Source organism: Rhinopithecus roxellana, chromosome 19 (genome assembly GCF_007565055.1).
Source record: "Rhinopithecus roxellana isolate Shanxi Qingling chromosome 19, ASM756505v1, whole genome shotgun sequence".
NCBI classification, from domain to species: domain Eukaryota; kingdom Metazoa; phylum Chordata; class Mammalia; order Primates; family Cercopithecidae; genus Rhinopithecus; species Rhinopithecus roxellana.
Window position 1 is genome coordinate 35050536 of NC_044567.1, and position 17919 is coordinate 35068454.

The following is a 17919-nucleotide window of genomic DNA, read 5'->3' on the forward strand; positions in this document are numbered from 1 at the left end:
TACCAGGGCTCTAATCCTAGTCAGGGAAGAAGCCCTCTGACCTAATCACCTCCTTTTTTTGGGGTGGGGGGCAGGGTGTGGATGGAGTCTCACTCTGTCGCCAGGGTGGAGTGCAGTGGCACGATCTCGGCTCACTGCAACCTCCACCTACCGGGATCAAGCGACCCTCCTGCCTCAGCCTTCTGCATCACTGGGACTACAGCGCACACCACCACACCCCGGTAATTTTTGTGTTTTTAGTGGAGGTGGGTTTTCACCATGTTGGCCAGGATGGTCTCAATCTACCGTGCCCAGCCTACTTCTTAAAGGATCCACCTCTTAATATCTTCACATTGGATATTAAGTTTCAACTGAATTTTAGGGGCGGCACATTCAGACCATAGCAGGTAAGGTATAAATCAAACTATTAACAACAGTTAACTTTGAGGATTGGAACTGAGAGTGATGTGAGAAGAGAAGAAATTTGACTTTTCATACAATTTTTGTACTGTTGTCACAATTTATTCATTCAGATGCTGTTTACTGAGCCCTTGCTGTGAGCAGGTGTGAACATCCACAAGAAAGACAAAGGCCTCTGCTCTCAGTGAGCTACCTTCTCGTGGGAAATGAAGGGAGTAGACACATAAACAAGGAAGCACATTTGACAAATACACACTGGAAACAGCACCGTGAGAAAAATAAATGTTCCACAGGGACCTGCTTTAGAAAGAATTGATCAAAAACATCTCCGCTATCTCACAGGAGATAACATTTAAGCTCATGTTGTTCAGTGAGGAGACATCATCATTACAGGGAGAGGAATAATCAACAGAGAAGGAAGAGCAAATGCAGTGCCTATAAGTGAAAATTAGTGGAGTGTGTGAGGAGCTGCAGGAGGCCAGTGTCCCAGAGATTAGAAGGAAAGGGGAGAGAGACTGACATGAAGTGGGGAGGTGGGTCGGTGGGTTGGTCGTATGAACAGTTTGAATTTTATTCGGATAACACATATATCCTTCAAAAGATGCCTTTGAAGAAAAAGAGAAAGACACCCAGCCCCAGGTATGACCTTGGACCTGAAGCATTTGTATTGGCACCCCTATTCCTTGGGAGGGGTCTCAGGGTGGGAATGGTACAGACCTACAAAGCTGGAGAGGGCAGGGCCTCCATTCATAGTCTGGAACCCAAGGAGAGGCCTTCAGTGGGTGATGCAGATGTAGACTCCTCCAGGGCAGGGGATTGGTTTGGCCCTCCGGGCGTGCCCGGTAACCACTGCTGTTCTTCATCACAGGACAGGCTCCATAAATGTTGCCCAAGCTAAATGAGAATGGCCATGGTATTTTCTAACCTGTTTAGTGACATGAAGAGCCCACGATGATGCAGGCCTCAATTGGAAGGTGAGTTCCTTCATCTACTTTTGTGAAGACTTCCTGAACATCAGGGGTTCAAAGTGATGATAACCCTTCCTTCTGCATGAATGTCCTTGGAGCCTTTAAGTGTCAGGATCATTTTCCTATTCATCCATTCACTGAGCTGACGACAAGTCAGCTCTTCTAAATAAGCCAGAAAGAGTCATAGACTCTTAGCGGGGAAGCCAAATGCCAGTTCCATTTTAAGAGATTGTAGGGACTGGTCACAGGGGAAAGGCTCTGGCTTGACCTGACTCTATTCCCCACTGTACCCAAAGGCTGGAGCAAGCATAAAATTGAAAGTTTCTGCTTCATGGCGCCTCTCCCAAGTGGGGGCAGAAGTGAATTCAGACCCTACAGCAGTTGCACAGATGAACCCTGGATAGTGCAAGACAAGCAGAATGGGAAAGTATTCCTCTCACATGAGGGAAACCTCTAACCCATTTGAGGGCAGTGGAACCAGTTAGAAGCTGCAACCATCCATGTTGATAAGTGCAACTTGAAGATAAAGAAAATGGCCCATTCTCTCACTGAAGTTGACTGTTAAATGCAAAAGGCCAAGTCAACTCTTCTAAATAAGCCAGAAAGAGTCATAGACTCTGCTTCATCATGCAACAAGCTTGCAGGCATGATAAGGCTTTCTGTCACTAACATCCTGTGTGAATGTATGCAGGTCACTACAATACTTGGAGTATTGAATTCGTTGGCTATAAGACAAAAGAAAAATCACCCATTCCTCCCTATCTCCCAGGGCGAGTTCCAATCTTCAGGTGATGAAACGTCAGGCAAGTTCCTGGGACCCACAGAGGGTGGTGGCTCAACCTAGGAGTATCTCTCAGGTGAGAATCTCCCATACTCTAGATAACACAGAGCAGCATGGCATCCCTTGTTCCTTAGGAAATGAGGTCAGGGAAGAGGCAGCTATAGCTGGTGCCCTCTTTTGAGCATAGGGGGACAACAGCATGAGCATTCACAAATATTTATCAAGTATGCTTAGATCCATAAGGGCTATGCTTTTTGCTCAAGGCAAAGAGATAAGTCTTCTACCTTCTCAAAGGTCACTGTGTAATAGGGACACAGGAAAAGTACATAAAGGGATGAATAACATAAGGTTGCCAAGAGTCACAGGATCAGACAAGGAACAGCCATCAGTGTTGGCCTCATGGAGGAGGGGAGCATGTACAGGGGCCTGGAGACAGGTTGGGATGGAGTCAAGAAGAAGGCTGGTGATGAAGTTGAGGCTCAGCGGGACCAGGGAGATACATCTTAAGGAAGAGTGGTGTAGTAGAAATCAAAGTATCAGAGGGATAAGGTGTGAGAGCTGGGATTGGAGATGTGGTGCAGGCCAGGCTGTAGAGGGCTTTGAATGTCAGAGTGACATGCTTCCATTTTATTCTGTGCACAAACGGAAACCACTGAAGGTTTTTTGATCGGAGAGGGTGATGTGCGTCAAGTCGAGTTTTCCGTTTGAGAGGGACAAGTCTGAAGACATGGAGTTCTGGCACCAGACAATCTAGGCTGGAAGTAGACAAGGGTCTTAATTAGAGAGGGGTGGGCTGGATTGGGAAGGGAAACATCCAAAACATGACTGGAGGAGTGATCTTATTTGCTAGCAGTTTAAGATGTATTAAGATTCCTACATGAAAACATAGGAAAGAAGCCAGGGATCACAGAGAACACTGAAATATCAAACCTGGATGACTAAAGTGGTAACACCTAGGCAGGAAGTGGGGAAATGCAGAGTGGGAGAGAGACTGCTGAGGAGCATCTAAAATAAGGGACACACCAGCTACAAGATCAAAGACAGGTACAGAGGGGGACAAGGACACTCTGCAGGGTGAAGAAGACATGCTGTGAGGTCAGAGACCATCAGGGCAGAGTATTTACTGCATTTTTGTTTGTTTGTTTGTTGTTTTTTGAGACGGAGTCTTGCTCTATCTTCCAGGCTGGAGTGCAGTGGTGTGATCTCAGCTCACTGCAACCTCCGCCTCCCAGATTCAAGTGATTCTGCTGCCTCAGCCTCCCGAGTAGCTGGGATTACAGGTGCATCCCAACAGGACGGACTAATTTTTGTATTTTTAGTAGAGACGGGGCTTTGCCATGTTGGCCAGACTGGTTTCAAACTCTTAACCTCAGGTGATCCACCTGCCTTGGTCTCCCAAAGTGCTGGGATTACAGACGTGAGCCACCACGCTCGGCCTCCACTACGTGTTAAATGACAGACACCACATGCGTGCAGACAGTCTTGACCATCACAGAGGGACCCTGTCTAGTAAACAAAAACACAGACCAGGAAAGGTGAGGAATCACAGTGCAGCATGAAAACAAATGCCCCCATGCATGTTCTCCACTAGAAGGTAAGCTCCATGAGGGCAGGGACCTGGCTCTATCACTATGCATCATCAACATGGAAAACGGTGCCCAGCACAGGACAGTGCCCCATAAACATGAATTGGATACATGCAATTCAAGGGTAACTGAGCAAAGCGGGTGAACAGTGAGATGACTTTTGGAAAGGAAGGAATTAAGAGTCGACTCATGAAGGGGACACTGTACTTGGATAAGATGGGGTACAGAAAATGCTACCCCCAAAAACACCTTGGCATACTGAATATTTTAAGCTGAAGGAAATTGCAGAAGCAGAAAGATCTCTCTTACCTTCTACCACCTCCTCTTTTCTGAAGCAGGCCTTATAAACTGGCATTCCTCATGCCCCTTCTTCCCTGAAGCAGGCCAAAAACCTAGGAAGGTCCCTCTCTCTGACCTTCTCCCTCTCTCCTTCCCTGAAGACCCTGATGTGGCAGGTATCCTGCTCCATATCCAGAAGAGGGAAGGTCACACAGAGAGGGCAAGAAGAATCTGAACAAAAAGGCCTTGCTAAGTTGCCCTCAGTTTATTACATTTCCATCATACCTTTTGTCCCCCAGTTATACTTCTGCAGGGCTGCCCATAAAAATACATGATTTTCCCTGGATCTCTGAGTATTCATTTCTTTTTTTTTTTTTTTTTCCTTTTTCAACTTTCATGTGAAACTCTTGGGGTATATGTGTGGCTTTGTTACATAAGTATGTTGTATGATGCTGGGGTTTGAAGTACAACCTGTCCCCCAGGTAGTGAGCATAGTACCAAATGGCAGTTTTTCAACCCTCGTCTCCCTCTCTCCCCCGTCTTGTGTTCCCCCATGTCTGTTGTTCTCATCTTTACGTCCATGTGTTGGGTCTTCATTTCCGAAGGTTCCTGTGTCATGTACAACTTATGTTAAATAAATGTGTTATGCCTTTCTCTTATTAATCTATATTTTGTCACAGTGGTCTCAGCCATGAGACTCCTGGTGATGGTAAGAAGAAGAAATTACTTTGTATCCCCTAGAGATAGGTAGCATGAAAGGAAGAATGCATTCCATGTAAGGTTAATGGCTTTGGAGACGACACAAACGTAGACTACCGTAAGCATCAAGAGAAGGAAGGGAAGAGGGGAGGAAGATGACCCGCCCAGTGAAAGGGACTTATAAGCCCCAAGTCAAAGTTTCTTTCACAGAGTGACTCAGAGAACTTACTGTCATTTTGAGGAGGTGCATATTTTAGTTTAAAGTCTCCCTAAACACAAAGATTCCAGTACACAGAGGAAAAGTGGGCTGGCTGAGCGTGAAACTGCTCACCATCTCATCAATTGCACAGCGATCATCCTATGAGTGTACAATCTGATTTCCCATCTTAATAAACCTTGGCCAAGAGAAAAGACTTCTGAAATTCTGAGGTAAGAGACCTCAGGAGAGCTTCTTGATCTCCAGTTTTCCTCAGAAGACCCGCATACAAAGAGAACATCAGAACAGATGGCCACCAAGCCCCGCCCCAGTTCTGTCCTGTCCTACAATCGCCTTTGTCCAATCCTGACTGAGCTTCTTGAGCTCAAAGCAAAGAATGAAACCCAGCATCTGGGAGGTCCTGGAGAGGAAGGGCTTTCTAACTGCCGTTCTTCTTACGGTGTTATGTTTGGAAAAGAGACTCTGTGAAAATGATACCATTGATTTCCCCTATTTATTTTCTCTGAAAGGCTTTCATATCAAATTTGCTCTGTCTTCAGATCAAACATGTCTGTGGGAAGCAAGGCTTAGAAAAAGAAGTTACAAAATCTGCCTCTCTAAAGAGTGGTTCTCTGATACAAAGAGAGGCCCACAGGAAAGGAGGGAGAACGGTCATTTTGCCGGTAGGCTGGGCTTCCCTTAGAACACCAAGAGAACCAAGACGCCACCCCAGCCCAAGTGAGGCTCTTCTGCAGCCTCGTCTTCAAAGAATCTCAGGGAAGCATAAAATGGCTTTTGATGGCAATTGATCTACTTCATTTGTTTGGTAAAGTTTCTGACCCCCTCTTGACTCAGAACATCAGCCTTTCCATAACCACACCCATGGGTTGATAGGTGACTATATCTCTCTCCAGCATTGCCGATTACCCATTTCCCATATTATCCTGAGGCCCAGAAAGAAGAAATAGGTTAATGCTCACACTGTCCAAAACATACTAGCAAATGAAGCATTGCTCTTTCCAAAATCTGTGCTATTAATGGTGACGCCTAAATCACCATTTTATTTGTGCTATGAAAAGTTGCTTAGTTAAGATTTGTTTTGTATTATCAAAATAAAAACTAGAGACAATGAAAAATACCTTACACAGCATATCTTCTGGCCAACCTCTTTCACCTTTACCATGAGAGCCCCCTCATCTCATCTTGCAAGGAATGACTGAAGGGCTTTGCGGCCCCCAAACTTGCAGGATTCAAGTACTTCTGAGCTTCAGAGGTTATTGATCCACCAACTTTTGCTGACCTGTATTTTGCAAAAGTAGTTGGACCACTTTATGGATTAAAGGATTAGAGAGGCCAGGCTCAGTGACTCACACCTATAAGCCCTGCACTTTGGGAGACCAGGGCGGGAGGATCACTTAGCCCGGGAGTTCAAGACCAACCTCAGCAACATGGTGAGACACTGTCTCTACAAAAAAAAAAAAAAAATTAATTAGCTGGGGGGCGGTGGTGGTACATACCTATAATCCCAACTACCTGGGAGATTGAGGTGGAGGATGATGGCATGAGACCAGGAGGTCCGGGCTGCAGTCAGCCATGATCCTGCCACTGCACTCCAACCAGAGTGACAGAGCAAGACCCTATCTCAAGAAAATAATAATAATAACAATAATAATAATAAAGAAGGCTGGGCACAGTGGTTTATGCCTATAATCTCAGTACTTTGGGAGGCCAAGGCAGGCAGATTGCCTGAGGTCAGGAGTTTGAGACCAACCCAGCCAACATGATGAAACCCTGTCTCCACTAAAAAAAAAAAAGTACAAATATTAGCCGGGTGTGGTGGTGGGCGCTTGTAATCCCAGCTACTTGGGAGGCTGAGACAGAAGAATCACTTGAACCCGGGAGGTGGAGGTTGCAGTGAGCTGAGACAGCGCCATTGCATTCCAGCCTGGGCAACAAGAGCGAAACTCCATCTCAAAATAATAATAATAATAATAAAGAATTAGAGTATGACTTTGACAGGTTACTGGGTAAACATAAGGCTTGGCCAAACAGCCAAGCCAAAAGTGCTTACAAAATGTGTCTCCTGCAATGGCCGGGACACAGTACCCAGATGGTTATTTATTGAAGAGAAGGTAGCACGGAGGTTTGACTGGAGGCTTTTTGAGGAAAGCAGGACACTGGGAAACTAGAACTAGAGGCGCAACACTGTAACTCTACAGCTGTCTGACTATTGGCTGAGAAACAGGCAAGGAACCTGCCTTCACAGAAGCACGAGTCCTTTCTCATTCTTTTTTTTTTTTTTTTTTTTGGGCCGGAGTCTTGCTCTGTCCCCCGGGCTGGAGTGCAGTGGCCGGATCTCAGCTCACTGCAAGCTCCGCCTCCCGGGTTCAGGCCATTCTCCTGCCTCAGCCTCCCGAGTAGCTGGGACTACAAGTGCCCGCCACCTCGCCGGGCTAGTTTTCTTTTTTTTTTGTATTTTTAGTAAAAACGGGGTTTCACCGTGTTAGCCAGGATGGTCTCGATTTCCTGACCTCATGATCCGCCCGTCTCGGCCTCCCAAAGTGCTATAGGTGTAGTAGGTGTGGACCAGATCTGTACCGTGGAAAGACTAAAACAGCAGAAGCACCCGACAACCCTCCCCATAAATTTCAGCATTTAAACACCAGCATACATGTGCTGTTAGAGGAATAAATCTGACAAACATCATGTAGAAACACTGGAATGTGACCTTAACAAATCCGCTAACTTGATTCAAATTTGAGAGATAAGTTACAGTTTCTGATTTTGCAGGAATGTTTCCAAATTAGGACCAATGATGTCCTAAGAATGGTTAATAAGGACACATTTGGGACAATGTTTAAGGCAGTTCTGTCCAACAGAAGCAAAATGTGAGCCACCAATGTATGCTACTGACTGATTTTTAATTTTCTAATAGCTACATTAAAAATAGTAAAGAGAAACAGGTGAAATTAATTTTAAAAGTATTTTTATTTAACACAATATATCCAAAATATTGTCATTTCAGCATGTCAACAATAAAAAAATAATTATGGCCCGGGCACAGTGGCTCACACCTGTAATCCCAGAACTCTGGGGAGGCCGAGGTGGGCGGATCTTCTAAGGTCAGGAGTTTGAGATCAGCCTGGTCAACATGGTGAAACTCCATCTCCACAAAAAATACACATACACAAAAAAAAATTAGCCAGGTGTGGTGGCAGGTGCCTGTACTCCCAGCTACTCGGGAGACTGAGAAGAGTCACTTGAACCAGGGAGGCAGAGGTTGCAGTGAGCTGAGATGGTGCCACTGTACTCCAGCCTGGGCGACAGAGCAAAATTCCACCTCAAAAAAATAAATAAATAAAAATAATTATTATGAAATGTAGCTTTCCTTCTAGTAAGTTCAAATCCAGTGTGTATTTTACATTCCCAGCATATTACAGTTCAGACCAGCCACATCTCCAGGGCTCAGTAGCAAGAGGTGGCCAAGGGCTATCACACTGAAGATTGTATTTCTAATCTGCTATCAGTATCATTGGACTTAACAGCTGAAACAAACAAACACACAGAAATAACTGTCAATATAATAAAATGTAACACTGGTACAGAATAATTGTTTGAAGATTAGATTCTCCAGAAGGTCCAATTCATGTTCCGAGGTTTAGAGCCTTCATTAACAGAGCTGAAGAAAGAATAAAAGGCCTTTTTCTCACTCTAATTAAAAAAAAAAAAGACACACTTTTTTTTTTTTTCAGTGTACAGAACAAAAGGAATCAGCTACCATTTGTTAGGATAACTCAATGCAGATTATCCACGGACATCTCAACTTGAAGAATCAGATGTAATTGCAGGTCTGTGTTACATGGAAGAACCGTCAGTGACAAGCACTCACATCAGAAGTATGGGCCTATTTTATCGAAGCACTTAATAAATGTCTACAGCATGTAAAGAATGAGTTTCTTAGCCATTACCAGTAAAGGTCACTATTTCCTAATTCAGAACCAGAAAATGACTCCTCAAGTACCCCTTTGGGAAGAGAAGGAAGACAAAAACAAAGAAAATCACTGGAGCCCGGTAATCACAGCCAGAGTCAGGAAGGACTGAAACACATTGTTTTGTTTTCATCTTACCCATTGTGGATGTGCAGACAGGGACAGCCCAGTATTCCAATGGGAGGGACACAGATGCACCAGAGGAGATTGTACGGGGCTGTGTAAATCCAGTACCAAGTGTGACTAGACAACGCCAACACAAGGGTCAACACGCTGGTAATTCAACACTTAGGGCTATCGTAACAACCCATTTGTGCTAATGTAATCAATGAATGGCTAATCTGGTACCAAAAGAAATGTCATTTAATTGCATGGACAAACATAATTCAATTTAAAAAGCGATTGATTGAGGAGCCCAAGAAATACAGTTTAGCCGTGTATTCAATATTTTCAGGTAAATGAAACTGAGTAATTGGCAACTGACTTTACCAGGACACTGTTATTCCTAGACCCCCGCAGTGAATGGCTTTGTCCTTGTGGTCTAACTTGTCAGTGCTCCCTGGTCGCATGGAAAACTCTCCTTTCTAGTCGACCCTCATTGGATTTTCCTTAATCCTAATACAGATCCCTAGCAAGTCACAGTACCTTTACACCTGCAGAGGATAAAAAATGTTATTATTCTTCTTTTGTCTTTTTATCAGTGGCTCCTGATAAGAATACTGAATTTTAAAAGGAAAAAAATGCAATTCAAAAGAGACAAGGAAGTGGAAAAACTTGAAGTATTATGGGAATTACAATCAGTTTAAATTGGATATGGTTTTAAGCAAAAATATTAAGTTGATCAGGAGGTAAAGAGGTTGAAATATCCTTCATAAGACACTACTATGATTAATTTAAAGAGAGAAATTTAGAAAAAGTGGTGCTGAGAAGGTATCTGAGAGAAGTTTGGGGATTAACTTCTCTTAACTGGCTGTGATGTAAATAGGGATATTCAGGAAGAGGTAGCATGGAGGGGAATATGATTGACTTATAATCAGATACAATTTAAGTGGCATTTAAGGTAGAAGAAGCTGTAGTGTAATAAGATCCATTTATACCTGAATAAAGTTTAAACAGATAAACCAAGAGTATGAAAACTGAGTCTCAAATAAGATTAACATTGAAAGGAGATGTGAACCAGGCACGGTGCTGTGCACCTATAGTCCTACTTAGGTATTTAGGAGACTTAGGCTGGAGAATCCTTTAAGCCCAGGAGTTCAAGTCCAACCCAGGCAACATAGGGAGATCCTGTCTCAAATTAAAAAAAAAAAAAAAGCAGATGTGTGTTATAGTCATATGTTAAACATCCTGAAAAGCTAATGTTTTCATTGCTGTTTGTCTAAGTAGTCACAGTCCGTAAATGCACTGGTAGAAGCAGATGGTACCCCTGGATGCAAAGCTCACATGGAAAACACTCCTCTCTACAGTCATCCCTCTGTTCCTGGAGAGTGGGATTTGCAGAGCAGATTACTCACTGTAGTCACTGGCTTCCTAGATCCCTCATCTGTTCTTGGAAGCCCTTAGAAGAGAGGTCTTGAAATTTGCGGGTGTTCCAGCTCCTCTGACTACAATTGGCACAGAAGCTTTCTTCTTCCTGCTAACTTGACACTTGTGTTATTTATATTTCTATGCATTCATTAAATAACTATTTATCAACTCTCTGTCCTGTGTACTCTACAAGGCACCAGGGACTAAAACAAAGAACTCCTTCTTTCCTCCTGATCTCCTTGATAGAGAAAGCAGACATTAATTAATTAATTAAAATATAAAATGTAACTGTGACAAAAGTTTGCAAGTACAGAGTTGGTGCTATAAGAGAGCCTAAAAGAAGGGCCTGCCTTAGTCAGAGGTATCAGGAAAGACTTCTCCAAGTTGTAATGCAGTGGAATGGTCTGGAAGGTGAAAAGGTTAACTAGGTGAAGAGCAGAGAAATGAAGATTGCAGGTAGACGAAACAGGATGTGCAAGGACTCAGATAGGACGAAGCATGCTAAATGGCAAGAACCAAAAGAATGAAGTGTGACTAGGAGGGAAGGCAGGAATTCTGGAAATCCGGGCAAAACAATAGCGACCTAGACCAATGTGGTAGCAGATTTGGAGGAAACACGACCGGGATTGGAGAAAGAATGGAGGGGATCTGATGATAGATTAGCAAGAACATATATTAGTGAGGGTTCTCCAGAGAGACTGTACCAATAGGATATTACCGGAATTGGCATATCAGATTAGCAAGAAGTCCAATGATATGCTATCTGTAAAGCTGGAGAACCAGGAAAGCCAATAATGTAATTCACTCCAAGTCCAAAGGCCTGAGAACCAGGAACTCCAATGTCCAAGGACAGGAGAAGACGGATGGCCCAGCTCAAGAAGAGATCGCAAAGTTGCCCTTCCTCTACCTCTCTGTTCTATTCGGGCCTTCAACAGATTGGATGATGCCACCACATTGGTGAGGGTAGATAGCTGCTCCATCTACTGATGCAAATGCTGACCTCTTCTGGAAACTCTCTCATAGACACACCCAAAGTTAATGTTTTACTGGCTATCTGGGCATCCCTAATCCCAGTCAGGTTGAGACATTACATCAACCATGGCAGTACCTCAGGTGAGAGGGAAAGGAAAAATCAACAATCACTCCTATACTATATTTTCAAGTTGAATAATTGAGAGGTAACATATTCTGATTCAGGAAGCCTTGTGGCTGTGTGTTGGGAGGTTTTGTGTTGTGCTGAGAATGGGAGGGGTTTTAGAGGAGAGATAAAATCAATAATTTCACTTTTACCATGTTAGCTTCCAGTTTTTTCTGTGATGTTCTAATGGATAGGTCAAGAAGGATAAGTACATTTAGAGTCAGAAGAAAGGTCTTGGTCTTTAGGTAGACATTTGGGAACTAACGATATCAAGATGGTATTTAAATAAGGAGAAACTGAAAAGCTCATCCAGCAGAGATTTCAGAGAGAAAAAAAAGTTCATTCTAAGCCCCAGGGAACCCCAACATTTAGAAATTTGGTGAAGAGAGAAAAACAAGCATAAGGGACCAAGAAACAGGAGCCAGCTCATAAAAGAGAAAAATCAATGATCTTTCAATTACAGCAGCCAAGAAGCAAAATATTTTAAGAACTACGTGGCCATCAATGCCAAATGCCTATAATAATAATACATGTTTGATAAAGACAAAGAGGCGTCCACTGGATCAGGAAACATGGAGGTCCCTGGGGCCCTTGGCAAGGCAGTTTCAATCATATGTGAGAGGCAGAGCTGTGATGTAGAGGGTAGAAGAACAAATATGGGGCATGGGGGCACGTGCCTGCAGTCCCAGCTACTCGGGAGGCTGAGGCGGGAGGATCGCTTGAACCTGGGAGGCGGGGGTTGCAGTAAGCTGAGATCATGCCACTGCACTTCAGCCTGGGTGACAGAGCAAGACTCCATCTCAAAAAAAATACATAAATAAAATAAAATTTTAAAAAAGAGCAAATATGGCAGGGAATGACCGAGCAGACACAGCATGTATGAAACAACCTTTTGGGTGACATTTGGCTACTAAAGGTAAAAAGGAGGAGTTAGGCTCAAGGAAAGTCTCTCTCTCTTTTTTAATGAGATATACGTACTGTTTGTCTTAATCAGTGGTGTGGTGGTAAGTGCTTAACAACAGGCTCTCAGAGGGAAAGCTCTGTTGTGTAGCATTAGCCAGTTTCTGCAGTGTAAATACTCTCACGGGGGTTAATTTCAAGGTATACATGTGAAATCACTGGATGTGGACTTGGGAGGAGATGCTCAGAATCAGCTCCTGCAAGCCAGTACCGCCTGGCTCCAGCACAGCTCTGCTATTGATGTTTGCATTTTGGGAGGATCGTCTGGTGGAGAGCAAGGGATGTGCAATGCAGGGCATAGAGATCAAAATCAAAGGAACGAAATCCTTGCAAAGGATAGAGTGGAAGGGATTCAGAGGACAGGAGAGAGTAGGAACATTCCTCCATCCTAATAGGAGATGAAAGGAAACAGGTGCAAGTGTAAATGTTGACAGAATTCCCATCTGTCCTTTTTCTTCATAAACAAAGAGTCAAGATCATCAGCTAAGAAAGGCAGGGGCTCAGAAATTTAAGCTTAATAGAAAACATTTGAAATCTTTATTACAAACGGTGGGACATTGAATTGGATTTTTATTTTACAAGTATGGTACCATTTTCATAATGAAACTCCAAGCTGCTTGAGGGCAGAGACTGACTGATATTCTCATTTGTATTCTTTGCGTCACCTCACACTGTATTCTACACATGATTAGGATCAAGAAATTCTTATGCATTGACTGACCTTGAAATTTGGGATTAAGATCTTTTTCTGGGATGAAACTGACATATTTTATAAACTCACTACTCCCTAAGCACTCATTATTAGACTTCAATAATATAATCTCCATGCTGAAAATAAACATAAAAATCTCACTTAACTCCAATTTGGGATTTCTTGAAAGAACTTCCTCAGCATTCCAAATTCACTCTTGAGTGGTAACCTGTACCCTACATACTTTGCATTCTAGCTTACTGGTAGAGAAATCCCTTTAAAAAAATTTTTTTTTATGCCACAGCTTCCCTCATTTTGCAGGGGAAGAAGGATCTCACTGACCTAAGCCCCAACTTCACCTTTTCTACTTCTGCTTGTCATCACACGGATACCGTAGCCCCCTCTTAACACAGAGAAGCCTTTCCACTTTGCTGTCTGTCCTAACTCTGCCCACTTCTTTAATATGCATACAGGGCAGGACTTAATATGCTGGGCAAGTCTGAGGGGCTCTGCCCTAGGATTACAGAGAACACCCATCACCCCACTGCCACCACCCTGAGGATATAATATATATAACATTGCTCCCTCCTTTATAGTTGCTATCTTTTTGTATTTTATACCCAATAAACTATATTCTTTTCATATTTCTGTAGACTTTTGATCATCCTCAATCATTCATCCAACAAATATTGTCTTTTTGTGCTAGGCTTTGTGAGGAATACAAAAATAAGGGTGATTTACCTTTTCTTGTCTCTCACGCAAAGACTATAGTCCAAACTCTTCATGCCTCTTTGAAGTATACGTAGCAGATGTCTGTGAAGTACCTACTGTGTGTGCCAAGGCATGTAATACACATTTTATGTGTATTATCTGATTGGTCCCTAAAAGCTGGTCCGTGAGCCAGTAAATTTCATGATACGGTCTTTTTTTCTGGTCTGCAACTATTAGAAATAAATGTTGCAAAAAGTCAAATATATCCATCTTAAAAAACTGTTTCATGTTCCATAATTATGTCATTTCAACTTTTATTAATAACATAATACCTCTTTATTACATAAGAGTGGCAGATTTAATCTGGGATGTTTGGTTTTCTTTTTTATGTTCTTAGTTGGTAAAATAAAGGCAATCTCATGTGGGTTTCCAGTGTTAGTAAGAACCCTTTGATTGCAAGTAATAGAGAACCCGACAAACTGGCACACAGAAATGAATTCAGGTAGAGGACCTCCAAGCAGAATTAGATCTTGAAGTTCATGATGCTCCTGGAGCTCTGGCTCCTTTTTGAGAATACTTTCTCCACTTATTTGCCCATCTCTTTTGTGACAACTTTATCCCCAGGCTGGATTCTCATTGTAGTAAAAAAGCTGCCGTCAATCCAAGCCTCAAATAAGTCTGCTACACTGCTCAGAGAAGGTGAAAGGGCTTTTGTTGCTGTGTACCAAGCAAAAGTCCCAAGGTTTACTTTGATGACACCAGCTGGGTCCCCTGTCCACACAAAAACAAATCACTGTGGCCATGGGAGCTCTGCAGGATGGAATGTCCTCCCCTGGGAAGAACATGGGAGAGAGGCAGACATTCTTTCCAGTTGAAGCAGGAAGGTAAATGACAACAACAACAGCTAACAGAAAGTCGGAGGTGCCGGGAGTCTTTGAAATACTTTACATATATGATCTAATTTAATCCCACAGACACTGGAAGAGGGAGATTTTATTAGGAACCCATATCCCAGAGGATGACACTGAGGCTTGCGGATGAAAGGTAACTTGTGTAAAATCATAGGGTTAGGAAGACTAGAGTTGTCAGGGTTCAGAAACCAATACCATAAATTATGGTGCTTTGACATGCTGAGCTAAGGAAGGTCTCTCTGACCTCCCCCATTCCTATCTCTCAATCCTCCGTCTCTCCCAAAGCACTGAAGTTCTCTGAAGTTCCCCTATCTGCCTAAAGCCCAGACCTGGCAAAGAATAAAACAATTACCTCTGGTCCCTTCCCCCAGTTTTCACTAACTGACCTCATATGCAGGAAGAAAGACTAAAGTCTGTCAACACACATGGATGTGTTGCAAACCATTGCCTAGGCTAGAGGCCCAAAGACTCTGTTCCAGGCCACTGTATGTTCTTCAAGTTCATTTAGTTCCCCTAAAAATCACTTACTACCCCCTTAAAATCATCCATATTTCCCCATTACGCTTTCCCTAGGAAGTAATGTATAGAATGTGAACCCAAAATGTCTGAGACAGGTCCCAGTCAATTTAGAAAGCTTGTTTTGCCAAGGTGAAGGACACGCCCGTGACACAGCCTCAGGAGGTCCTGACGACACATGCCTAAGATGGCTGGGGTACAGCTTGCTTTTATACATTTTAGGGAGACACAAGACATCAATCAATATGTGTAAAATGTACATTGGTTTGCTCCCGTAAGGCAGGACAGCTCAAAGCAGGGACTTCCAGGTTAGAAGTAGATAAAAGACAAAAGGTTGCATTCTTTTTTTGTTTGTTTTGTTTTGTTTTGAGACAAGAGTCTCGCTCTGTCACTGTTGGCCCGAAGTCGCGAGACCCCAGTAAGTGACCACCAGAGTCCAGAGTCAAAGCCAAATAGCCAGGGTCGCTTTATTACGAGTTTGAACCCAGACCTCTCCGCTTTATACAATGGCAGGTAAAGAGAGAGGCCCCTGGCTGCTGTTTTAGGGTTTCTTTTATAGAGAGGTACAAACAAGTCACAGAGAAACAGTAGTTACAAGCTTATTATTGGTTAACATTTAAAGTTGAACATTCGGCAGTTTCTGGCTGGTTCCCGCCTTTTTCGCAACCTCAAACGGCTGGGGGTTTTCCAGATAAGTTGTTTGTGTAAGCCCGGGGGGTGGTCACATGCATGTATGTTGCAACCTCAAACGGCTAGGGGTTTTCTAGATAAGTTGTTTGTGTAAGCCTGGGGGGTGGTCACATGCATATATGTTTAGAATTTTTCCCTTAGGGGCTTTCTATCTCATCACCAGGCTGCAGTTCAGTGGTGCGATCTCAGCTCACTCCAATCTCCGCCTCGTGGGTTCAAGCAATTCCTCTGCCTCAGCCTCCCCAGTAGCTGGGACTACCGGCGCCCGCCCCCACACGTAGCTAATTTTGTGTGTGTGTATGTGTATTTTAGTAGAGACGGGGTTTCACCATGTTGGCCAGGCACGTCTCTATCTCCCAACCTTGTGATCCACCTGCCTCTATGTTGGCCAGGCTGGTCTGGATCTCCTGACCTCCTGATCCGCCTGCCTCGGCCTCCCAAAGTGTTGGGATTACAGTAGTGAGCCACCGTGCCCAGCCAAAAGGTTGCATTCTTTTGAGTTCTTGATCAATCTTCCACTGAATACACAATTTAACCTGGCTTGGTGAATCTGCCTTTTTACATAAACAATATAGCAGAGGAAGCAATCAAATATGCATTTGCCTCAGGCGAGACTTAGAGGGATGGTTTTGAGTTCTGTCTGTCTGTTGTCCGCAAGGAATTTCCCTTTAGGCAAACTGTGAGGGATGTCTGTAGCTTCTTATCTTTGTAGCTATCTTATTTAGGAATAAAATAGGAGACAGATTTGCCTGACATAGTTTCCAGCTTGATTTTTCCCTGGGATTAATGATTTTGATCCCGAGATTTATTTTCCTTTCACAATAAGCATCTGTACCACTTTGGAATACGGAGTAATCACTCTATGATTTCCTTCTTATGCTTGTTAATAAGTGCATATGCCTTTGCTCCTATTAACCTGCCCCTTGTAGGCTGATTTTCTGTGATCTTTCGGAAGGCAAAGGAGAGTTTTCCATTGGCCCCTATAGAATTCAACTGCTTCTACCTCAGAGCTCTTGCTCCTACCTACCATCCTGCTTTCTATACTGCCTCTAGGCTGGTGCATCTGCAGCTGTTCGGTCACTAGAAGACAGCTTGCCTAAGAACAAAATCAATCAAGCCAAAGCCAACAAACAAGAGAGGAGAGAAATCAAGTTCCAACCATTTCATTTGAACTCATAGATCAAACCATGCATGAAGCTAAAACTACCACTGCATGAAGCTAAAACCATTCATGAAACTAAACCATGCACACGTGAAACTATGTATAAGGCTTATTATGCATGAAGCTAAAACCATCTCTGGACTAAAACATCTAAGGCAACAAATTGTTTGCTTCTGCAAGTTTAAGCTATCTATTATTTGCAAGAGAAAAAAACATACAGTGAAGAAATACAAATATTTCAGAATAGCACTTTAGAAATTCCATGCCAAATATATAGCAGGAGCCAATATTACATGGATCAGGATGGTTAACCTATATAATGTGATCTTGATGGCCTTTTGTAACATTATTTAATGCATGCTGCAATTAAAATATTTTTAAAAGAACAAAAACATTACACACAGCATAATCAACCGGTATGTACAAGTTATCATTGAAGCTTCATTCCCCGTATCTCAGGGATGCTTTCATATTTTGGTAAAGGGACGTTCAGCAACCGGATATGTAAGGCAGTGTGATTGCCTTCATCTAGTAAATCAGAGCAAAGATCAGCATTCCTTGTAGAATATGATGTGTTCTAAAGGAGATCATCTCCTGAAAGAACCATGCAATGTTAATGTTCATACAGAAATGCAGGAGACTGGACGTGATTGCATATGACAAAAGGACTCTCACTTCAAGATGAGTGGGATCTCTCCGTGGGCACCAGGGGTATG

The 17919-nt window shown here is 43.1% G+C and overlaps 1 protein-coding gene across 1 annotated transcript in view; it reads left to right on the forward strand.

The window, feature by feature from the left end:
* Positions 1 to 1350: 1350 nt before the first annotated feature.
* Positions 1351 to 17919, forward strand: part of LOC115894928 (myocardin-like) — a 58177-nt gene continuing 41608 nt past the window's right edge. Inside the window, exons 1-4 of the mRNA XM_030924092.1 lie at positions 1351 to 1373; positions 2137 to 2224; positions 5469 to 5591; positions 9053 to 9173. Of these exons, the coding sequence (XP_030779952.1) occupies positions 1351 to 1373; positions 2137 to 2224; positions 5469 to 5591; positions 9053 to 9173 (355 nt within the window). The remainder of the gene's footprint in view (positions 1374 to 2136; positions 2225 to 5468; positions 5592 to 9052; positions 9174 to 17919) is intronic.